General features: G+C 40.3%; 1 protein-coding gene and 2 long non-coding RNA genes across 12 annotated transcripts in view; all 3 read left to right on the forward strand.

Moving 5' to 3' along the window:
• The window catches only part of NALCN (sodium leak channel, non-selective), a 234,197-nt gene extending 230,534 nt beyond the window's left edge, over nt 1-3,663 (forward strand). For all 9 annotated transcript variants that reach the window (XM_064408342.1, XM_064408338.1, XM_064408339.1 and 6 more), the window contains 2 exons: nt 75-192; nt 1,469-3,663. In XM_064408342.1, the coding sequence (XP_064264412.1) occupies nt 75-192; nt 1,469-1,662 (312 nt within the window). In that variant the 3' untranslated portion in view covers nt 1,663-3,663. The remainder of the gene's footprint in view (nt 1-74; nt 193-1,468) is intronic.
• Nucleotides 3,664-9,527: 5,864 nt separating this feature from the next.
• LOC135295339 (uncharacterized) lies at nt 9,528-12,533 on the forward strand. 2 transcript variants are annotated; one of them, XR_010357398.1, is made up of 4 exons: nt 9,528-9,730; nt 9,822-10,007; nt 10,184-10,281; nt 10,941-12,533. It is a non-coding gene; the product is annotated as an uncharacterized LOC135295339 (long non-coding RNA). The 2 variants fall into 2 exon arrangements; XR_010357397.1 differs by lacking the exon at nt 10,941-12,533 and having other exon boundaries at nt 9,531-9,730; nt 10,184-10,932.
• Nucleotides 12,534-14,721: 2,188 nt separating this feature from the next.
• On the forward strand, nt 14,722-21,620 carry LOC135295340 (uncharacterized). The gene is made up of 4 exons (XR_010357400.1): nt 14,722-14,974; nt 15,096-15,298; nt 17,285-17,337; nt 21,495-21,620. It is a non-coding gene; the product is annotated as an uncharacterized LOC135295340 (long non-coding RNA).
• Nucleotides 21,621-24,940: the final 3,320 nt, after the last annotated feature.

Raw genomic sequence — 24,940 nt, forward strand, 5'->3', positions numbered from 1 at the left:
AAACAGAATAGAAAGGTATCCCTTCCTAGGGTTACCTAGAGGAGCTATGATGAGATTCCTTTTTCTTTGTTCAGACAAGTAGCCAGCAACAGCTCCTTAGCCCAACACTTTCTGACAGAGGTGGCTATAGACAAGACACTGGAGATGCTGGGAAACCTCAGCGGAAGTTTGGACAATGGCGCTTGCCATCAGGTAAGTAAAAGATGTTTATCAGTAAAGTCCCCACATGCAAAATTGCTGTTGTGTAATGACAAGGCCAAGAAAGGCTTCATGGTTCACAATTCTCCCTCCTGGCTGCTGCTAGCACCCATGTCAGGGCTTTCCTCTCCTCATGCCTGTTGGAATAAAGCAGTTTCTTCCTTTCTTCACAATTTGGAAAGTTTGGAAGATGGGCTCAAGATTTGCCCGGTGCAAGTGGTTACATTTTTTACTTTTTCATACAGTTGTTCAGGACTGATTTACATCAGTCAGTTCTATTCTGAATCAGAGTGCTGCCCTCAAAGGCTGCCATTGTTCAGACCCTAATCATCTAAGTGGAAGCAGGAGGGACAGTATTGCTGTTCTGTTGACTACCATTGACCCTATTTTTGTTGCCAGTGTATTTGTCCAAGAAACAGGATGGTTTAATAGAAAGCTTTCAATCCATGATTTCCATTTAAATATCACTGAGCAACAAAGATCAACATTTTGTTGGAAAAGAGAGAAAGAGTGAGAGAAAGCATGCTGAGGAGTCATACTCCTGTAGTCAATTGCACAGGTTTTTCAAGTGAGAAATCTTGAAAGAATGAATAGCCCAGGGTTTCCTTTCTTAGCGCTGATCTTGTCTGTGTCAGTTTTGAACATTCCTCAGAGCAGGGTCCTAAAAAAGAGGGTCATTTCCATGCACAATACACCTGTATTGTAAGTAGTCTGCCTCCGGTACAGCAGACAGGTATTTAAGATCATGAATAGCATAATTAAGAATCAGTTGTGAGGCATATATACTTAGACATGTGGTTTAGTGCCATACCAGCAACTTGTACATGTTTCAACCTCTAGGCCATTGTAAAGTATCATTTTCTAGAGGTAGCTGCCAATCCTAAAAGCACCCCCCACCCCCCTTTCTCACATTTACTGCTTTCACTGTTTTGCCAGCAGGTTAGCTCATGTGAGTACTGCCTAAATCATTTAGGTTGCAATTAGCTGGATAAGAAGAGATCTTTTGCATCAGTTATCCCAGCAGAAGGAAATGAGGCACTGCTCAGTTAAACTGCTCTTCCAGCAGATTAGTGGGAGCAGTGTGAACATCTGGAGCTAGGAAAACAAACAAACAAACAAATTAGAACAAAGCCCTACCCTTTCTGAACTAAATCAGTTTAAAGGTGCCCTAGTCTAGCTAGTTCTCTATGCCTGAATTCTAAGCAAAAATGTTCAAGAAGCAGAACTACTCTAATACAGAACTTTCTGAACTTTCTGTTTAATTTCCTAGCCCCCAAACCAATAAGCCATTCAGTGTCTTCAGTCAACCTCCGTTTTGGTGGACGTTCAACCATGAAATCTGTTGCATGCAAAATGAATCCCATGTCAGATGCTGCTTCCTGTGGATCAGAAGTCAAGAAATGGTGGACAAGACAATTAACTGTGGAGAGTGATGAGAGTGGAGAGGACCTTCTTGATATCTGAGAAGCGTTTAAGTCATACCACAATCTAATTTTCTATGTTTAGAATTAAAGATGCTGCGATGTATGATTTCTTCAAAATCAATGTCATAAATTTTCTCTTATGCTTATCCTCCTGCCATATGAAGTGTAGCCCACACTTCTGTGTTAGAATTGACTTCTCTAGGTACTAACTGTACTCTAAGAAACTTGTATACTATAGCAGTACTAACAAAGCCAGAAAGACTAAATTGCCTTTAGCAGACAGAGCATTGAAAGGTGTCACGTGTTCTGTAAAATCATAGTGGAAATTTGACATACACACCTCTGTGTTTTCCTTCGACCTTTACCATGCTTTAAAGTGGCAACACTTTAAAATACAGGGGTAATGTATTTCTTCTCATTGTGTTTTCTTAGTAACATTTCTTTAGAAAAATTTTGTTCACAAATGACCTGAAGAGGTCAGCACTGACTTCATGTTCAAGGCAAGTATTTTTACTAAGTACAGATACTGAATTACAATTCTAAGCTTTCACTGGACCTTTTTTTAAAATATGCAAGATACAGGATTATTCACTTTAAAATTAGAAGGTGAAGAATTGGCTTTTAAAATGTAAATATCTTTGAGGTTTGGTTAAATATGCAAAGAGCTTGATTTTCATAGAGAAAATGGGATGGGGGGGAAGGAAAAAAATACATGAAAAACTGTGCATTTAAGCATCCAGCAGAAGATTTTCACATGAAAAACATGGGTTTATGCTTCATTTTCAGCATATTCTGGTGACATATATGTGTGGTGTATTATTTTTGTTTTAATTGAGTCCCATTTTACTTGTGTAGTCCTAAGGTTTTCTTCTTGTCCATGATAAAAATTAGCATGTTGGGGATTCTAATTACAAAGTAGTATTGTATGTCTTTAAAAATACATTCAGTTTTGCCTGCATAGGTAGAATTTTACTTACCCATGTTACTGCTCATGCTACAGGCCTGCAAAGGTAAGGCATGGCGCTGTGCTGTGGCCAAGTACCTTTGTCCCTTTTATCCCAGCACATCCTGTTTGACATGTTGGCCTTCACTTGTTTTACAGCCACCAATATTGCTACATTATCGCCAGTGAAAAAGCAGCTATCGCTTTCATAAAAGCTGTTCCAGTGAAAGGCCAGTGCTATACGGATATGGAGGTGGAAGAGGAGAGCCACAAAACACAGCCATGTTTGCTAGTTTCAGAATCTAAAGCTGTCGAAAAATGTGGGGTAAAATTGTGCCCTTCCCTCAGGGAAGATCTAAGAGGTTGCAGATTTTGTTGCTTGGCCCCTGACTAGGTTTTATAGCATAGCTGGGACCTTTTTGTTACCATTGTTTCCTATGGAAATGATAGTTTGCTCTAACATGGCCTGATGTGAGATCTTGTAAGAGGCTCACGGTTTATTTACATGACCACTTCAAAAATATATCCTTTTAAAAGCAGACAAAAGCCAGTGTTTTGCCATTTTTTCTGGCCAAGATATTAATCTAAAATGGCCAGAATATAACAGTGAAAACACACAGATGCCTTCATCAAAAATGCAAAATTAGTTTTCAATATGAAATACTGCTTTCTTGGCATCTGTCAATGTTTTTTCCCAGTGTATGTTTGAACATTGTTTAGATTATTTTTCTAAAATAATCATATTGAACTCATCTGTATTTTGTGGGGAGTTTATGTATTTTGGGGTATATTTAAGTTTAAATATAGCCAACTGTAACTCTATAGTAAAAGAATATGTGCATTCTCTTGTTTAATAGATCATGAACCATCAACAAAACTTCATATGCGAATACATTACTTTGTTCTGTTTTGTGCTTAAGTTGAGCTTTTGTATATATAACTAAAAGATAAATATTGGATTTATAAAAGAGAGTATCTTTGACAGTTCAATAATACATTGAACTGCAGATCATTCTTGCTGCAAGCCTTCTTTTTAAAAAATCTGGCAAACATTTTTTCCAGTACACTGTCAATAAAAGTGAGTTGCTTTAAGCAATATTCCTCCCTCTGGTTTTCATTGTAAATGTATTTGCTGTATGTGGCTCATCCATGATATTGCTGCATAGTAACAATCTTTGTGGATTGTACAGGATTATGTAGAGGTGCTTTCAAACTCTTGTAATTGAGGGTCTTTGGTTTTTTTTCACTCCAGCAACTGACCTCATCAGTACTGCCACAAGGGGTCTCAGTCAAAAGATGGCACTAAATAGAGCTGTTCATTATTTATTTTTATTTAACCCACTTTTTCTTTGCTTCAGAGCCTGGATATATATGTGTGTGTATCTGTCTGTGTGCACCATTTTTTCAGATATAGGAAGTGGAATGAAGTTACAAAGATATTAAAATAATATACACACAGGCACACAAGCAACCAGTTAAAGGTAAAAACCTCCCTTGCACAGCACTGCCAACATAACTAAAGAGGGTCCTACTCTGCAGCAGAGAAACCAATGCACATTTGCACAGGAAGGTGAAAAGCAGAGAAGAGAGTTGAAGAATGACTGGAGTTCAAACAGATTGCACCAACAATGGAGAGACACAAAGAGGAAACAGTGTGTCAGGAAGTCAGAGAGTCCAGACAGCCTTAGAGAAAAGCCTTAGGAATAGATCCTAAGCAAAGGTAAACAAAAAGTTGTTCAGGGAATATTATTACCTGCAGAGTCACCCTATACAAATGAAAAAAGGAAGTTGTTTAGGCATCTTTTCATCCACTAAGAATGATCTGTTTCATAGGAAGCAAGTTATAAAAGTGTTCATGGCTTTGTTGGAGAAAAACTGTAGTGTATATTGTCAGTGCTCAAATAAAAACCTGCTTGTGGGAAGTCTGAGAACACACAACAAAGATGTATGTCAATATCATTCCAAAGTCAGGTCAGATTTCAGACAATCACTTTTTTAATGAAGAAACTAATAACCTGAAACCATCTGCTTTTGGAAGACATTCAACTGAATTAAGAACTGAAAACATAAAGTATGCATTTACAACCTGAAAATACCATCTTTGTTTTAACTAATGTGGAGCAATCGGGCTTAAACATCTTCAAAATAACATTACATTCAGTATTGTCTGCATTCAAAGACCAGTATCACAGCTTTTGAGAAGCCAAAGAAGATTAAATGTCAAGAGCAAGTGAATAACTTTGTGAGAATAATCTATTTTGTTCTCTTCTTTTATTCACAACATGCCCATGCAGATTAGAGTGTCCATGAATAACTGAAGTAGAAGAGTTTGCACTGTTTTAAGAGTACATTTGGAGGACCAGCAAGCAACCTCCCATACAAAATGCCCATTCCTTCTGCAATACTTCCACAACCAAAAACAAACACTGGCCTGAATTGTCAATCGAAATTTCCAATAGGATTATCTCAGTCTCTCTGAATCTGTCTTTCAGAGGCCGAATTCATTCCTGCTATTGAAGGCAATTTAGTCACACTACAGATGAATTTGCCACAATGCATAGGCTGATGCTGGGAAGTTGGCTGCCCTGGTTTGTTCAATTGCTCTGAAACACAAAGGGAGCCTCACTAGAATTCAATTAACCTTCCTCTTCATCCCAAGGGCGCTGGTGTCAGACCCCATTAGCAGCTGTTGCCCATTGTTCTCAATGAAGAACCTCTAAGGATGAATTTATTAACCCATCAGTGAGCTAAGTGTATGGGCAGTGGCAATTTATCCCCCTTCCACAGGTTCCTGTCTCAGATGCTTATTCCAGTTCCCTTACTGGTTTCATACTTTTACCTGACTTGTATATCTTCCTGGGGAATTTGGGTGAATTACCTGAGCACCTACAAAAGTGTGTTTCATACATAGGTGTCTTACTGGAAACACAAGAAATGTCTTTAGTGCGTGTGGAAAAGGGAGAAGAAAACCCCAAACACTATCCAAAACCTGAAGAGCTGTTGACATTAGCCTTTTCTTCTTTCTGAATTCAGGCATCAACCAAAAGGAAAACTTTATTTCAGGAAAACTTTTGTGAGGTTGGAAACAAATGGATTTATACCAGCACATACCAGTGTCTCCTAGAGAATTGGGCAGTCAGGTTCTGACTGGGTCCTCCACATGCTGGAAGTCACTCTGGTGGGATTGCTGTTGGCAAGTACATCTTCCCCCAAAGGTAGAGAGTTGGTCAGTGAGTTCATTGGCAGAGAACCTGGATGTTACATCCTCTCTCATGCCATTTTCTAGTTTCCTTTTATGTTTTGCTGTCCAATTTCATATAGGGTGGACGGTGTCTAAGCATATTTTCCGTTTTCAGCATGCCCTCCCAAAAAATGAGGGATTCAACAGTTATGATTTCACTATAATGTATATGATGCCAGTTTATAAGGGTAGTAAGTATTGCTTTTTTTCTCTCAGTACTTATTCAATAGAACTATGTGTCATACAGATCAAGTCATTTCTCCTCTCTGATTTTCTGAATTCATACTGCCTGGGGAATCTGATCACTGCACGTTTAAAAGCAGAGAGAAATAAAAATTAAAAAGAAAAAAAAAAGAAAGAAAAGAAAACAAGAAAGAAGAAAAACGGAAAAAGGGAAAAAAGGGAAAAAAAGACAAAGTAGTTACGTGGGCATTGGGTTTTAGGTTTTGGGGATTTTCCCTTTTTTATTTTAGAGGCTATTTAAAAATAAGGTGTCAAATGCAGTTGTTTGTAGCTGGCTCCAGCTCTTCCACCACAATGCTCTTGTCAAGTAAACTTGACCAGTTTACTCTTCCCCCATTTGCTTCTTCTTTTGAGTTCTGTAAAATTCCCCAGATTTAAAAATCCAGGTATTGAAACCTTCATCTTAATTGCATCAGCAACAGCAAGAATATTTTTCTGATGCTGGCCTAGAGATGTATTTCAACTTCATATTCATTCATCAATTCACTGTGTATCTGTAAGGGATTATCTACGTGAGGAAGTTGCACCAGCTTAAATTTAACCTGTTATTGCAAATTGATTTCTCTAAATCACTTTGAATACCTGTGGAAGTGCTTATTTCAGTTTAAAGATTTTTTATATTGATCTATGCTTAAACTCAAATAACTTTGCTTTTATTCTAATGGCAAGACTGCTCCCACAGGTGTACACATCAGCCCTCTTAATACCCGCACCTTTAATTATGTGGTGCTAAGTCCTTTGTGTTGAGGAGACCCTTCTTATGGTCTCTGGCAGCAGCTGAGATGATAACTAGAAACTCTCTCAGGAGCAGCTGCCTCCCTGCTTCCTGAGCATCCATGGAACACAGTGCCAGGGCAGTCCTGGCTCTGCCATGTGACACTCCAAACAATTTGCCACAAGATATTGTTGGGCATTTTGGGGCAATTTATACCAAGAACCACCCATGAGGAGTCATTTCAGATGAGTCTGTATTGGGTGTAACTCCCTCCACCTCGTGCAGTCCTTGGATGGGGTGTGAGCAGCTCTTTAATCCCCCATATTTCTACCAGCCTTGGCACAGCACATGCAGCACATCCTCTCAGTTTCACGCTATGGCTGCTGAGATACGCTCCTTGCCTTATCTCAGGTGACTGGGCTGAACAAAGCACACATCTATACACCAACAGTCAACTTAGGCTCAGATTGCTTTCACCAAACCCTTTCTATTTTTACCTAAATCAGTGCTTTTCATCAGATTTCCATACAATCTCCAAGACCTGTTTTCTGAGCTAATCTAACCACAGCATTTTAATATACGATCAGTCACCCCCATTGTAATCAAACATTCTATTCCCCTGGAGATGGACAGAGTTGCCAAAAATGGACCATTTCAAACAATTTCTGATAGCTGAGCCTTCTATCAAGGTTTCACAGAAGTATGACAAACATAAACTCCTTTTCAACACTAGAGGGCTGGCATTACTTTACACTGGTCTCTGCGCACATTCACACAAGATAAAGTAGCTTGATCCTCATTGTGGTAGTGGTTTAATATTGGTTTAATTATTTTGGTTCGTAGAGGGGTTAGACACTGCAGTGACAAGGTATTTCTACTGTCATTATACAGCAAGTGACCTTTTATTAACCTTATAGTACTTCTAGAAAAACTGCTTGATTTTGTTTGTGGAAGCATGACTTTTTGGGAAACTAATGACATTTGAATTCCCACTTGTATATAATTTGCACAGAAGTTGTAATAGGAGATTGAGTTAGTAACAGCATTCCATTTTCTGTATCTCCAGTGGCTATGACATTTGCATGTCAGATGGAATGCAGTTTAAATTTGCATATCAATTCTCAGGAAAATTCAGGAGTGAGAACATTTTCAAAATCCAGATACTAAAGCTGAAGAAACAAATATCTATGGATGCCAAAAGCCTTATGCCACAAGATAAATATGTTTCACTTCTTGGACACAGAAATTCTGCTCAATAATTTGAACAGTGATGCCTGCTTTTCATGATGCCTATTTTTTATTTCTGGATTTTCTTTTCCTGGCTGCAAATGTCCACATATGTTCACTTACAAGTTATAGTTAGATGAGAAATACCATAACAGATTATATTTGTTGATGGACAGTTAATTATTTTGAGAAATATTTGAAAGTACAGCTTGCTTTCTGTGCTTTATCAAGAAAACAGCAAGTGCTTGGGGTAATTTTTTCTTAACATTTTTTACGGTAAGAGGAAAAAGGGGAAGAAAAGCACAGAATGGTGCACAGTGTCCACTAAAAGCAGCATGAAGTTTCCCTGCACCTGCAGTCAGCCCATGGTGTCCCTCCTAAGGGACAGATGCAATGGACTTTGGACTAATGTGGTTCATTTCCACTTCAGATGCCCAGATGTGCACTGCTCCCAGCTGTGTGCAGTGACTTGTCTAGTTGTGGTTCACCCACATCTTCACTTCTAATTACATTCTGGGCTTCCTCCTCAAGGGTTCATCTAACAGGAACCACAAGACTTTCTGCCATATCAGAACATTTCCCGGGTAAACTCTCAAGGGATTGGTCAGCTTGAACTGTGTGTGAATTTCATTTGAAAACTCCAATGCACATCTTCATCTGGAAATTGCTGTGAGTGCACTGCAAGGTGGTGCCCAGGAAGCAGCCCACAACCTTGTGGGCACACAAGGCACTGCTACCTTGCAGTGAGGGCAGGTTAGATCATTATTGTTTTTCACATTTGGCATAACAGTCAAACACTGCCTGCATTGCTCAGCTTTTGTGTGTTGGGGAAGCAATGAGAGAAAAAGATTTTTCTTTCCTCGTGCAGTGGGATACCTATCAGCAGGAAATGTAATCTGGAATCCAAATCAGTGTAAAAATCTTCTATTGTTTCTTTCCATTTCCTACCTTTAGTTGGGAAGGAGTAGCTGAGGGTCAGCCCATGTGGAGGAATTGCTGGAAATTTCTGTGATCATTCTGTTGATAAATGCAAGCAGGCTGCAGCAAAGTTAGAGTTGTGCAGTGGTGAAAGGATTGAGGCAGTAAAGGCACAGAGGAAAGATGAAGGAGAGAAAGGTCATAGAATCATAGAATGGTTTGGGTTGAAAGGAACATTAAAGATCATCTACTTCAATGCCACCAGACATGGGCTGGGACCTTCCACTAGATGAGGTTGCTCAAAACCCCATCACATCTGGCCTTTTACACATCCAGGGATAAGGCATCCACAGTGTCTCTGGGCAACCTGTTCCCATGCATCACCTTCTTCAACACACAAAGAAGAGGATGAGGAGGGTTTTGGTTTTTTTTTCCCAGAGTGTGTCTATGTAATAAAGCCCTGCAATGGCTGCACATCCTAAAGCTGTGCAGTGGACAGCAGCAAAGGTAGAATGCGAGATGCATAAAATAATTTTTCAGGAAATCTTTACAGCGCTTTCCTGCATATTTTAGTTTTCTTTCCATCTTTAGAGTGAGTAGGCAGGGCCTTGCAGGTGCCTGCTGTTGCTTTGTCACTACTAACTGGTAGTTAGCTGGTATGGGTCTGGTCCTTAAGGTGCCAGCGATGTCACAGTAGCAAGGGGTGCAGCTGTGAAAGGGGTACCCAACTCAAGGGTCATTGTGGCAGCCCATGGACTTTAGGGGTCATTTACAAAGGACATGGGACCATACTGGGACCAGACTCACACATGGAAGTAAGGGTGAGTTCACTCATCAGCTGCGCAAGGCTGGGTAATCAGGGACAACCATTACCTCAGATGTGTCTCCAGCAACTTCTGTTTAAAATCTTAGGGAACAGCTCAGGAAGACAGGTCGTGCCACTGTTTATCACAGTGCTGTCCCCAAAGCTGAGGTGTGGAAATAAGAGGGAAACATATGTTCTCCAGGCAGGAGAAAAGCAACCTGCAAAGCTGTGTCATCTCTGTGCCAAGTCAGAGCTTTAATTGGCACAAAGATTATCTTCACTAACACCTGCAAGTGAGTGCACAGTACACTGCAAAATTAATAGTCAGAGGGAAAATTAATTCCTTAGAGCACAAAGGGAAAACATTTCATCTTGTAGATGATGGTGTATCAGGTATTTCAGGCTGCTTGAAAGCCAAGGGCATTACTGGAACCAAGAACCAGAACTGTGACACCCTGCTTTATTTCAGGTATGAACCTCTTCAACAAAAGTGCTCTCCTCAAACAAAGGAATCTGGCTGAAGATGCACAAGCTTGTCAGCAGAGAGAATTAGTCAAGATTAGTCAGGTGAGAAGGAGTGATATACACGAACCACTGAAAATGAGTATGGGATAAGTTGAGATAGTGGAAAAAATGAGGTTGGTTTCTCTTGGAGCTTTTCTGTTACAGAGCAATGGGTGAAAGATGTCGAAAGCAAAAGCAGCAATTCTCTAACATTACAGACTTCTAATTGAAGGTGCTTTCTGCTGTCTCATGTGTTGTACATGTTTCCTCCCTTATTTTTCACAGCAGGGTGAAACAAGAATCACAGACTTATAGAATGGTTTGGAAGGGACATGGGCAGGAACACCTTCGAGGTTTCTCGAAGTCCATCAAACAATGAACACTTCCAGGCAAGGGGCATCCACAACTGCTCTGGGTAACCTGCTGCAGTGCCACATCACTGAATTCCTTCCAGATACCTAATTTAAATTTACTCTCTTTCAGTTTAAAGCCATCACCTTCATTCAGTCACTTAACACCTTCACAAAGAAGGCTGTACTGTTCCTGGAAAACTGTATTGGTAAACCATAGGGAAGTGTACACAGGTTTTACCTCTTTTTCCTGAAACATGCAAAATTACATCTTACCAGCAGTATAAATTTTCAGGAAGGCTCTTGGAAAGGCTTGTGTTTCATATTTCTTCCTTTATTTCTTTTTTTCTTCAACTGCCATCTCACCCCAAGGAACAGCACTGGGTATCAGAGCACCTGTGCCCAGGGTGTGTTGGAGGCTGGCCTGGGTCTCAGCACAGTCACCCACCACCCTGGGAGTGGATGAGTCACAGCTCCACCTTCTGCAGGAGGTCTGCCCCAGGGACTGGCCCTTGGAGCCCTTTTCAGGAGGCATCTGGACTCGGCCCAGCTCCAGCTGGTGTGGAATTACTCAGGACCTAATTACAACAACCTGGTGACAGCGCAGTGAGAGGAGTTCCTCATTAAACATGATGGTCTGGATGCCACGGCTGGCGCAGCAAACTCTTAAATGGTTATTGCTGGGAACAGCTAGTGCATACAGGGGGAAAGATCACTCTATAAATGTGCTATTTCTTACATTCCTTCTCTGAGCATCTGTCATTGCTCTCTGCCAAAGACAGGATATTGGATCTTTAGATTGGCTCAGTGAAGCTAATCTTCTGGTTTTATGGTTAGGTCTGTAGCAGCAATGACAAGAAAAACTTTAAATACTTGAGTGGGAAAAAAATCCTTCAATAGTATTTGTGTCTTTTTTTGTGCCTTTTTTTGGTCTTCTGAAGTAGTAAGCAAGGGAGGTGCAACAGTTTGGATCAGAACTATTCTACTAGCAATATTTGCTTTCTATTTCCATGATATTATAGTAGTATTTCATAGAATTATAATTAATATATATTGAAATACCACATAAAGTAGAAGACAAGCCTTTTCTGGTGTAGTTTGTTGTGCTACTATGGTGAGCAATAGTTCTCATGTTGTGTGGCACTTTGTGGAAAAGCTTTTTCCCTCTTTACTGAGAGGAGACAGAATAAAGAATAAGTCTAGCCAGCAGAAATCTGTCTGATCTACAAGTGAAACAAAAGGCCTAAAAAGACTGCACAGCTCCCAGGGACATTTGACAAGGTCTTTTCAGGGACTAGATGTGTGGCTCCTGATTTCAGAAATGTTCTTTTTCATCCCTTTCTTCACCCTGCTTTGCAAGTTTGTAAGCCAGCTGCCATGAAGGTGGTTGGGTGTTTTGGAATACCAATGGCTCATCATTTGCCTAACAGAGAGGCAGTAACAAGTTTCTCCTTGCATTTCTTTGTGCTATGAAGGTCTCAAATGCTTCTTGTCCACTAGATAAAACACCTCTGGCCAAGCTACCACCAACACGAATGGATCCTTGCTTATTTTTCCCAAACACCTTCATACCTGATGTGTCCTATGGCTTTTATGCTCACCTGAGGCAACCTGTCATTGATTGCATTCTCTTGGGAATGATGCCTCCCTGAAGCAGCAAACTGTGTGATCTCAGTGAAAATATGGCTGTGGCTTCTCTGGCAGGAGTAGTAAATCTTTGCTACCTTGACCTCTTATTAGCATTTCATTCCTAGTCTCACAAATAATAAAAAGTGACTCCAACAGCTTTTAATTGCTACTCTTCTCCTGTGAATCTCTGTTAGTAACAGACAAAACCAGGCAGCATAGAAGCAGATTTTCATTTCTTTTTTTTCATTTTATTGTTTCCTACTGATGAGGGGGACTGCGGGACACATAAACATAAATGCAATATGAGCTACCAAACATGAAAGCCCTGGCCACTGTTCTTTTGTTGAGATAAGTGATGAAAGAACCCAGTTAAAACAAACTTTAGAGTAGATTTGCTTTAAAATTACTCTGAGATTGCAAAGTCAAGCCTTTCAGGCTCCAAATAATAATTTTTTTTTTGCATCTACTTGTTTTCAGAGAAAGCTCTCCTTGCCAAGAATGGTACTTTCTTCTGTATATATCTGGGAGACACACAAAAGCAATGCTTTTATCTGACAGTTTCTGCTAAGCTCAGGTCTCCTTCATGCTCTAAAATGCATAGAAAGAGGAAATCTTTCCCCAAAGGACTTTAAGAGGAAATCTTTAAATTCCTGTGAAGAAAAGCCCGAGGCCACACCACCATGGATGTGGAGAGCCTCGACACCAGCAGGAATGGAGCATTTTTTAAAATGCTGTTGCAGAGGTGTCTACCCATGGGACACAGCTTTCAGGTGTCCAGGCACTGGAGGAAACACCAGCAAAAGCCACTGGCACAAGGCAGTGCTGCAGATCTCACGTGCATAACCAAGGTTCCCAGTGGCACCCGTGCCCTGCTCACATGTGCCAGGCTCTAAAGCTTCTTCAGCTACTTCCCAGCAGCCCACAGCCTGGTGCCTCTCCAGCAACTGGGTTCTGTGATACTGCCTGCTTAGGAGAACTTTCCCAAATCCCTGAGCAGAAGTGCTTCTGCCCTGAGAAATTGTTAGGTAATGCTCACAGCCCTACTACTGCCTTGCTCCTGTCAGCTTCAAAGGAAGGCTCACTGTGCCTACTGTCAACTAAAAGTGTCTTTTACCAAAACTGGTTTCTTTTGAAGCAGTGGGAGACATCTCAGCACTCACCCCTGGGCTGTAGAAAGTTCCTATGAAAAGCTGTGGAAAAGTTTTTACTTGCAGAAATCTGAATGTATCTGTAGCTGTATAGTGGCTGAGGATTGTCCCATTGCAGTCTGCAGTTTATGGGGATAAATGTGACACAGCTCAGCTGGGTGGGCTTCTCAATTACCAGACAACACCATTGCTGAGTGGCAGACTTTGCCAGGTGCTTCCTACTCCACAAACCTCTGCCCCTAGGGCTCTTCCTCCTTCTGTGTCCGCCCACACACAGAAATTTTTGGGATCTTTGGCACAGCCTCATGCTCAAAGCTCAGTTCGGACACCGACTCTCTCAACAGCAGCCAAATACCATGTGGCATTGTCCTTTAAGCAAGAGACCAAGGGCAGATCCTCCTAGTCATAGAATGGTCTGGATTGGAAGGGGACCCTAGAGATCATCTAGTTCCAATCCCCATCCTCACAGGATCCTGTATGGAAGTATAACATCATTGTGTGATAAACAACATGAATCAGCTTGAAAGAAGTTTGTCTCTGATATGTGACTACCTGAAACATGACAGTTCAATCAGCTTTTGAACCCCAGAAAAAAACTGCCTTGTGTCTATGCATAAGTTCTGTCCTATTAGTAGCTAGACTTCCAGCTCAAGCAGTCTATTCCTCAAAGACACAGTCCTGGCACTACATCATCTGCTGTACCAGCCTGAAATCTTAGGACTCCAACTTCAACAGGAATATTTCCTAATTTTGCCATATGCTTTTAAATAAAACTACTTCTCATCCAGCTGACTTACTCTGCTCAAGCTGAGAAATGACCCACACACATAAATCTCTTTCCATACTTCATTCTTTTTGATCTCAGTTCACATCCACACACAATTATTTGCATCTACATTTTAAAAGCAGAACTTAGAGTACAAAGGTTGTTAGGTTCCAGAACCTCCTATCCCAGGGCAGTCTTATAAGGTCCCTTATTACCAGCAGCAGATTGCTGCTTGTTTTCATTATGCTGGCATGGAAGTTTATTCAAAGACCCCTGAAGAACGGGAGATTTGTTGCACTCATAAATTTCCCAGGATGTCTGCCAGAGCCATAACATGCTCCCAACTATCCGAAAGTCATCAGAGCCATAACATGCTCCCAACTATCCGAAAGTCATCAGAGCCATAACATGCTCCCAACTATCCGAAAGTCATCAGTGAACTCTGAGAAGGCAATATTTTAAAACCAAAGCTAACAGTGAATGTTTGCACTTTATATAAATACAGTAAAATATATATAAATTCTCAGATTTGTTTCTTGATGTGGTTTGAAAAGGTGATGACATGAAAATTATGGAAACTATTTTCTCCTTCTCAGGTAGAGGAAGCTGATTCACCAGTCTTCAGTAAGAAAATATTGCTTCTTAGGCAAACAGTCAAAACTGGATGCTATATGCAGAAATCCAAGACACTTAAAAACTGGAAATGAATTCAGTATGGATAGAGTGTGTCTGTGAAGGCACCTCCAGGATTATGGCAGTTTGGGAGGAGCAGTAGCAGTTCCAGGACTTCTCTAGGAGTGGCAAAAAGAAATTGTGACTTAACTTTGACACCTTACACTAAATTTTGGAGATACTTAGGCAAGGTAATATCCCTACCCTATGGGCAATAAAACAGAGCACAGCATCAACACTGTTTGTGCCAGGGAAGTCTCTGATTATTTGATTTATCCATGCATAAAAAAGATATTTTTCTCCTCATTTGAGAACTGATGAAGATCCTGACAAGAGAGAACTGGTGCCCTGCCTCCATGGGAGTTTTGTCGATCATCTGCAGATTCTTGAAGCTGAAAACTTCTCAAGTGACTCTGGTCAGAAGAAGAGGACACAGCAACGAGGAGCAGGTTGTGTTCTGAGAGAGAGGCTGCTGCCTCCCAATAGGACTATAAATGGGCAAAACCAGTTCACAGGTACAAACCCACAAATTACTTCTTCACTTATCACATGAGCTATCAAAGAGGCTCCCCTGGGATGCCACATGGACACTGGCAAAGTGTTCCATGCTGAGTTAAACAGTCTTGCATGCAAACTAAAGCAATAATCTGTTCTTCCTTTTGTTTAATAAAAATCTGTGTTAGTGTAGCTAAATATCCAGATGAAGATTTTTCTTCTGAAGAGTTTCTTTCTTCCCTTGGAAGTCATCTTGCATCAGGTGTGGGAGATAGATAATGGCCAAGGAAAATTTGGCTTCTACTCTCAAGTAAAGCTAACTGTGTCCCACTGCATGCAAAATCCTGTGTAACAATGCATTTATTGGTTTTCATCCAGAAATCTTTCCTACTGTTGCTAGCATTCCCCCCCAGCTGAGAGTCTGGCTTCCATGCAGCTATCACACCAAGCTGTTCCTCCAGCCTTGATGAATTCCTTGAAAAATGGATTTAGGATGCCCACAAGTCTGCCTGGCTGTTGGAGCTTCCTACCAGGCCTCCAGTGCTGCAGCCTGTGAAATAGCTGTTATTCAGACTAATGAACATTGCTTGTGCAGGCACTGGTGGGTAAAAAGTGGCCATGAATAAATTTCGGATGGAAATTAAACATATATTTCTAAGCCTCAGAAAAAGGATGGTTCTGCAAAAGCCTTTTGTTGTAGCAGTGGTAGCTAAATCCTGAAATACTTCAACTAAAAATAAAAAGTTCAATCAGTTTCTGCTCTCCCTGCAAAACAAGAGACCAGACCAGGATTTTCCCCCACTGTGTTGCCAAGCCCAAGCTCCAACACAGGCACATCAGCACCTCTGGATTGCTCAGTGAGGGCTAGAAAGCACATGGCAAAATAACACACATTACACGAGGACACAGGTGTGACAATCACATCCTGATGTTTTAAGTGAGGACCCTGGGTGAAGTTAAACAGCAGAGATGGCTCTCTGGAAACGCCAGGGCCCGGGGCTGTGGTTCAGCAGGCTGGGGGGAGCAGCAGGGCTGCCCATGAGGCTGGGACACCCACACATTGCACTGCAGGACACTGGCTGCCAAGGGGACTGCGAGATGGTATGGGATTAAAACATCCTAGGGGTTGTTATAAAAGGATCTTCAGAAATTTCTGGGCACTCATTAAGGTTTTGTCAATATCTAGTGATGTGGTTTGCCTGTTGCATTTGTATTGAATAGATATTTCAGTGGTTTCTTGTTACCTTATGTGTCAATAGTAAGTAAATAGGCCTCTTTTATCTAGACTGGGTTTAAACACCACAGTGTGGCATTTCCCTGTGGCATAGCAGTTGAAAAGATGGTGCCTACCTAAAATATTTTACAAGTGATGGGTAAATCAGATGGAGAAGTAGAAGAGACCACAAGCTGAAATGATACTTCCAGCCACAGCGTCGGGCAGAGGTCTCTGCTCAGCCACAGCCTGACCACTGTCAAGTTTTGCTGCTGGCACCGCAATAGAGGAAGGTTTTGAGAAGGGATTAACCACCAGAGCATCTTCATTCTGCATCCTTTTGTGCTTTTGTGCTTTCTCTGCTGGCTCAAAACCAGCAGGAAAGTAGCCTTTATTATTGTCAGAGTTTTTCTTGATGTTACTGATGATCTGCAGCAGCACAATGGGAGCAGGCAGAGCTTTGCAGAGTATAGGTCCAAAGAAACAAAATTAGGAAAATCAATGTTTGCTAATGGAGAAAAGAAAATCATCTGCACTGACTAGAAGGAACTGACTCATGGAATGGGGTCTGTGGTTCTGCCTTGGCTCCTGTAGGCAATCACCTATGTTTAAAAAGAAGGAAAGAAAGATAAGAGGATGGTAGAATGCTGCTCCGTGAATTAGGGGAAGTACTCTGCCCATTCTGGGATGTTTCAGCTTCACCTGCAGAGGCTGCTTAAGCCAAAGCAGTTTGTTTGATGTATTTTCATTTTATATCCAAATAGCTGAAGGTTACCTTTTGTGTCCCTCTCAGGTATGCAATGGCCATGAGCTAACCCGTGTCTAAAGCAGCACCAAAGGGAAGAGGTAAAATACTGTTCCTAATTTGTGGCAACGGAGAAAAAAGGACCTTTTTTTCTTTTTTATTCTTGTCAATGCATGAAGCTCACGTGAATGGACTACTCAGGATGGGGTGGCCAGTTCTTATTCAGAAGTGTGCACTATACAGGTTTATTGATTTCTTCTCTGCTTGGAGATAAAAAACAGAATAAGCAGGAAGCAGTTTTTGACCTCATGCATGTTCAGCTCTGAATTGTTTCCAAGCATTTTCTCCTGCATCCATTTTTAACCTTTAGACACCAGTCTTTATGCACTCAGCAAGGGCATTCCACACAGTTATCTCCTCCTAACCAGCAGCTAATTGGGCTTTCCAAAATGCACCATATTCAACCCCAAATTATTAAATCAATTGTGCTTTTTGAAGAAATCATTAATCATTTTACTTCTGCTAGTCTACTTGATTTTTTCTGATTTTCTACAGCCCCATCCATGTTATACTAAGCAGCAGTTTTGAATTATGCCTATTTTTTTTGTCTTCTGTTATTAAAATAGAAGCACTGATGATACTAACATAGTTCTGGAAAAGGAAAATTATTAATTATTAGAGCATATGACAATAATCACTTGGTTTTATCTTACTGCCATGTAGTAGTAAATGTTTTAGCAATGCCAGAAATAAAAAACTATTGAAAAAATAACAGTACTTTTTTACTGAAAAGAACACTTACATTACAAATTTTTTAAACATACAGCATTCTTACTTGCTCTTCAATTTCAAAATCAGTTATTTTCTGTAAAAGTGATTTTCCTTTCTCACATAGTTGATATACAACTGTGTGCTACATAACATAGGAAAGGTTACAGAATTATTGCTGTAAATGAAGAGTTTGTTTCAAATACCTCTTCCTGTTTTGTTTCAGAGGTTTCGTAGGATCCCCTTACTACTTGTTCACAGTATCAAATAAACACATGTGGCATACACATTTCCTCAGGACACCAAACCACATATTCCTTGAATTAACTTCAAATGTGTATTCAGCACATACTGATAATTTGTCACCCACTATTATTTCTCTTCATGCTTAGAAGCTCTTGGTCAACCAGCCCTAGTTGAGGTGCAGCGGTACCCAGCTTATCCTGCCAAAAAAGCATTTATAATTCAAGGTCAATATAACTGGAAGCAATTCTGCAGTGTTTTGCCATCATCCTTTCCACTTGCAGCAAACATATTTGAAATGCCAAGATGGGAATGTAAAAGTCCGAAATAATAAAAAAAAAGAGAAAAATGTGTCATTTATAAACTTTACAAACATAAGTACACAAGCCATTGGGATTGGTGTATGTCATAAAATGTCAAACCTCATTTTCTGTTCTAAGATACAACAAAAAGTTAAGGACCAATGGTAACCTTTTTGGATGTCTTCCTTTTGGCCTTGCACTGTTTTTAATGAGCATTTTTCCTGGACTGATACTTTAACTCCTCAATTATTTTAATCCAGCTGGTCCCTTCACTAGCACATATTTACAAAAGAGACATGGATTTCCTGCAGATAAAGAAGTGGTGTTTTAGGCAAGTAAATAATTCCATCTAGTTCCTATTGGGTTTTTGTTGGTGTCATATTTCTGTGAACAACAGGACATTTTTAAAATATAAAACTACAATTGAATTGTCACAGTATGGGTGGCATTTCAGTTCTGCACCAGTTCTTCACTGGACCAGAAGATAAAAGGTTGGAATATTAAGGGACATGGGTCCAGACATGCTTCATCTGTTAGCATCCCAGCACGACACCAGAAATGGGCTTCTGAGAAAGAAACATTGAATTGAAGTTCCCAGGGATGTTAACCCTTGTTTCACTATTCTTTACCTTCATCTCATATGATCTTTTCCTCAGAAAATGGAGGTAATGCCATTGTGGAAGCAAACACCAGGCATTTTAAATTATGTCAGCAAATTTGCATTGAAAAGTGCAAGTTGGCTGCTGAGGACCTCCACGCCTCACCAGGGATTAATATTCAGTGGGACTCCTCACAGAACCTCAGCTCAACAACCAAACTCTTCCATGTCCAAAATTTTTGACATCATCTTTCTTTTTCTATTATTTTTATTTTTCCCCTGTGGCTTCTGTCACAGCTGAAGCCCCAGATCTTCTCTGTAGCCCTTTGCCAGTTCCCTCCTTGTTGGATTTCATTGGCCAGTTGTAGGACATCTCCTCACTTGTATCTCTGACTTCACCTTACTGTAGCAAAGACAAAACTATTTCCAGCTTTACACCTTTTACTTCCAACACCCTTTTCTGAACAGCTTTCTTGCCTGACCTGTGACCTTATTCCAAGAGGTATTTGAAACTTGCTTACAGCACATAATTGAGAGGAATGAGAGTATTTGCCAGTTTCCTTGGGAGTACTTGAAGCCTGAAGCCAGCCCATGCAGTTGAAACCAATCCCCTCTGGCATAAGCCAAAGTTCTCACACTTCTAATTTTACTAACGGAAAGGCAGCCCAGATTATTTAGGTACTGTTCATCACCTATATCTCCACCGTGTAAGGATATAATGTTGTTTCTAAGAAGGTCCTGTTTGCATTCCAATAAGCATTAGTCTCTTCTTCAAAGCTAGAGTGAAGTCCTGTTTCTGAATAGTTCAAGATGGGAGTGAGGAAATTAAATGGAACAGAAATGTAATGTGAATATAGCCTTTCAACTTCTTGAGAATCTTAAGTAAAATGTAAAATGCTTTTTGAAAAGGTCATGTAGTACAAACTATCAGTTTTAATAAGGCATTCCTCTTCTCTGTTGAGGCAAAAGTGTCCATATGCAGCAACCTCTGACCAGAAGTAGACAAAGCAAAAACCTCTGGTGTATTTAAATACTATTGGAAATCATGAGAGTGTAGAAGAAAATACACTCTCATGGAGTAGGCAATTTATCGCCTAAATAAAATCTTATAAAGGGAAGGTCACAGTCTCAGTAAGGCTAAATGACAAGAATGAAAAAGAAGCTGAGTTCTGTGGGCTGAATTTTCAGAGCAGTGCCTGGGCAACAGTTTTGTAGGACTCCACATTCTGCATGCACAGAGAAAATTCATCTCAGCAGCACACAGTGAAGCACCTGCAATCTGAATTTCTGAGCTTCTATTTGCAATGGTGATCAGGTACCTGCACAAACCTCATCATCAATTCAGTGGTCCCTGGAGAGTCATGTTAATTAGAAAAGGCTGGTCTCAGTCAGTAACAGCAGAGGTCACGGCTCCCATGCAGGCTGCCCCACCAGACTCTGCAAGGTTTAATTGATGAGTTTACACAGGCTTGACTGATTTTTGCCCATAACATTTAGCTTGTTTGTCCTTCTCCCAGCCTATTTATTAACAGGTCTTTGTGCAATAAATATAGTTGTCCATTTTCTTTGAAGCCCAGCTTTTCTTACTCCACACATTTGCAAAAAGCATCTACCTACTGCGAGTATAAATTAAAGATAAAACCTAGTTTTCTTGACTCACTCTTGTTATTTGTGCAAGAACACCTCACATTAATAAAATTATGCCACTCCAACCTAATGAACTACTGAATCCCTCAATGAGTTTCTGTTACTTATTGACAAATCTTAAAAAGACATTTCAATATGAAAAAGAAAGAGAATGTGTGGATTGATCTATTTTTCTCCGCCTGCAAACATGGTTATTCAGCTCCATAATACTCCAAATAATTCATAAACCCTCACTACACAGTTGCCAATAGTGTCAATAATAGAGCTAATTAGCTCTGTTTCCAGAGTTATTGCGCTCCTTGGGCACCTTCTTGCACCTACTGCCAGTGCTATCAGTGAAGAAGGAAGGAGAGCACATTTCCTCAGTAAGACAGCAAATTAATGAAGAAGGGTTATCTGAGAAAACAAACAGCTTAGATATATAAAAAAGCATGGCTTTTTGTTTGGGCTGCTGAGGTGAACCAGGTGAACTCCTTGCCAATAGGCAAGACAAGACTTCTGTAGATTTCAGTGGGTCCAGAGTTTCCCTTCAGAAATACAAACACAATATAAGAAGAAAAAGCATCTCTAGGGGCTTTTAAAAAGTGGATAGCATACAGAATGCAGTTAATAATAGCCAAACAAAAACTACAACTAATTGCTTCTCTTTATTATTTAAAAAGATATTCAGCTTCTCTTATTCTCTTTTTTTTTTTTCCAGAACTCTTCAATGAAAATAATTTTTGAAAGGCACTCATGTATTTGGGTCCTTTTCAGACACAGGCCCAAGTCATGTTGCAGAGCCCTGGTTAACGTTTGAAGATGGTTCCTTCATCACTTACAAAAGCAAGTATTGTGGCCATTTTAGTATTTCTGTCCATTTTTAAAGACCTTGTTTTACAAACAGAGTGTGAGATCCCTGCAGATTTAGTGAACAAAATTCATTCCCAAGATTACATATTATTGTCATCATCTAGCTGTCATCTTGTTGACTATTTTGTATGTTCAGTCATTATTTTCTTTCTCTAATTTCTTGGATGAGGCATTTTTTCAGTGTACCAGACAAACACAACTATCAACTTTCCCCCTGGCTACTGGGTAGCAATCCTAGCCAGGCACAGCAAGCCTCTCATTTTAAGTATCAAAAACATCCTGTCTCTTCTCAAGTGTGCTGTTATTGTACTCTGGTTAAAAGTGGACAGAAGGGTAGTAACAAAGCCAAGTCTGGAAAGTGCTTACAGCAACTGCCTTCTTCCAAATACTTCACAAATAATAAAGGGAGACATAAAGACACTGACAGCTCCTTCTTTCAATGTTCGATGAGTCTCACTTCTAGCTTTTGCAGTGTTTCTGGTGGCTGCACCACAAGAGGTTTCTGCAGCCACATGCCTGAACACCAAAGGATTGCATTTCCTGGTTGCATGGCATGAGCAGGGCTCAGAGTCATCCAGATTCCTCTAAGACATCAACTTTAAAGAAGTTTATCTCTGAATAGATTTTTTTTTTAAATTCTGCAGTGGAAATCTATGTTCTCTGTCACTCTTGAAGTGACAATTTAAAAAAAATAGTTCTTGCCAGTTAGGAGATTTCTGTTTCCCTGTGATTATTTCTGAGTCTATGTAATCGTACAATTAATCCAATTAAGCAATCTTTTTCACAATAGCCTTATTGCATGGCTCTGTGTTTGTGGGGGGGCAGCTGTTGCCACAGCCTGCTGGGGCAGGTCTCAGAATTACAGCAGAGAGAAAGAATTATATTCATTCATCATTCACTTCTACCCTGGGGTATAATAAATAAGAGTTCTTGTGATAACAGGTTGTCTGGCTCAGCTGGAAGAATAGAACATGTAAACCCTCACAATTCTGTAGTTCACCTCAGAGATGGTAGAAATAACTGCTAGCCCCTCGGTTAACAAGGATCTATAACAACTCAATCCTTGGCATTAATTTTTCTTTATCCTTTGCAGTATTTTTTTCATCAATGACTGACTTCATGCTGAGAAAATCCCTTCTCTTTTGCTTTTTTCACAGGTATACTTAAGTTCTGGGATTCCAGTTTGGTCAGGGCCGATTTGTGCTTTATCATTACAAGGCAGAGTAAAAACTCCCTTTCTGTGTGCTGGGAAGACTACACTAGGATGTTTCCCTCAAGAAATATAGCAACCTCCTGAACTACGATGGGGGAGACACAGCTTCTTTCAGTGATACTAGGAAGACTCAAGCATACCTAAATTTAGTATCCCAGGACACTCTGGAGCAGAGGAATCCTTCAAATATCAGGAGGGAATGTTCAGACAGTGCAGGGAGGGCACCAGACATGTCTGCTGGGTAAACGCAGCACAGCCAAGCCAAACATGTCCCAATGATGGGAAACATCATTAGCAAACAGTGAAACCTCAAGCCTTTGCCTTCAGTTCAATTGCCCACACCAAGCACCTACCACTGTTTCACAGGCCAGCAGGCACTGGATGTGATCCCGTGGGGCTGGCAGAAGCACTTACAGACACGTGAGCTTTAGGGAAGGTCTGGACAGAGACCCACATCAACAAAAGCAGCCTGACTTTAGTGTTCCAAAATATGTGCTTCCTTCCCTGAGTTTTCCATTTCCCCTTTTTGACTGTGATCTTCAGGCTCAGAGGTCTTTCCATCTCTCAACTACCTGAGACTAATCCACAGATTCTTATGCTGGAGTCTAATATCACAATTTGGTACTTTAGAAAATGGCATTAGCATTTATTAGCATGCATTAGCCTTAATAAAAAGCTACAATATATTTGCTGTTTTGTTCCTTCAGACATGATCCACTGGTCTGAAACAATTTTTGAAACTCCCATAGCAAAACCATAATACAAAGGTCACACTGTAGCGAGCAAATTAGAAGCATGCTCGTATTTTTACATAAAATGCATATGCAAGGAGGTAGATATCCATCCTGCCATTGAAAACCCATAATTTGGTGTGCTTCTCTAATAATTCATTTGGGAATTTAGAAAGTGTGCGATACAGATTTCAAAATACCTCACTGAACTGAAAGAAAACACTGACATACAAAGAAAAAAATTAATAATCTGGAAACTAAGCCAAAAAAACCCCCAGCCATTGTTTATGCAATCATTACCTTTTTTTTTTTCTTACACAAAGGAGAATGTCTCATTTTTGTTTGTACAGATGTAACACCTTGTAGTACAAATACCACTGGATGAAATACCTACGTGAGATTTAAATTGCATGTGTTTGCACCTTGTAACAACCAAACATGGATTCTGTTCACAGCTTAAGACATTTCAAGGTGTGAGCTGCATCTCTTAGTTCCAAATAAACTCAGTGGAAATCTCCCAGCTACCTCTACACCATGACCTCAGATGTGAGCATCACATCAGCTCAGGTGTCTCAGATGCTTCAGGGCATCAGAAATTCAGGGTACAGCTGTGTTTGGAATACCTTAGCAGACCACTCCTTAGGTGGTGCATGGAGAGGGATTCATCAGGCACCCACACATCACTTGACCAATTTCAGATGTCCACATCCCATAAGGGGCTGGGGTGCTCATCAATATCCCAGACAGGTACACAGGGTGGGCAGGCACAACTGAAACTTACGGAAGACTGCTCTTTCTGGAAGAGACTCTGGAGACTGTCTGACCTAAAATGACTCTACAGCTCTGTGTTTATCCAAGGCAATTCCCCCACAATTCTCCAAGGCCTGTAACAGAGACTTGTCACACAGTACATCAGCAGACACAGAGGCACAGACAGACACTTCAATTTATTGAATTTAACCTCCATGGTCAGCCCTCCAAAAACAGTAAAATGACTTTTTTAAAGGTTATGTTAAATAGTCAAGGGGTTTTTATGTTCATTAAAAAAGGAATAAAACAACCAGAGGAAAGGAAAGGAAAGGAAAGGAAAGGAAAGGAAAGGAAAGGAAAGGAAAGGAAAGGAAAGGAAAGGAAAGGAAAGGAAAGGAAAGGAAAGGAAAGGAAAGGAAAGGAAAGGAAAGGAAAGGAAAGGAAAGGAAAGGAAAGGAAAGGAAAGGTATAAAGACTTAAATTTCACAAAAGAATCCTTACAATAATGACACATCCAGAATAATAGCTCATAAAAGATAAGGAAATAAAAAAGTTTTTTATTACTTTTGGGGTTTTTTTTGTCTTTAAAATTTCTGGCTT

Source organism: Passer domesticus, chromosome 2 (genome assembly GCF_036417665.1).
Source record: "Passer domesticus isolate bPasDom1 chromosome 2, bPasDom1.hap1, whole genome shotgun sequence".
Taxonomy (NCBI): Eukaryota; Metazoa; Chordata; class Aves; order Passeriformes; family Passeridae; genus Passer; species Passer domesticus.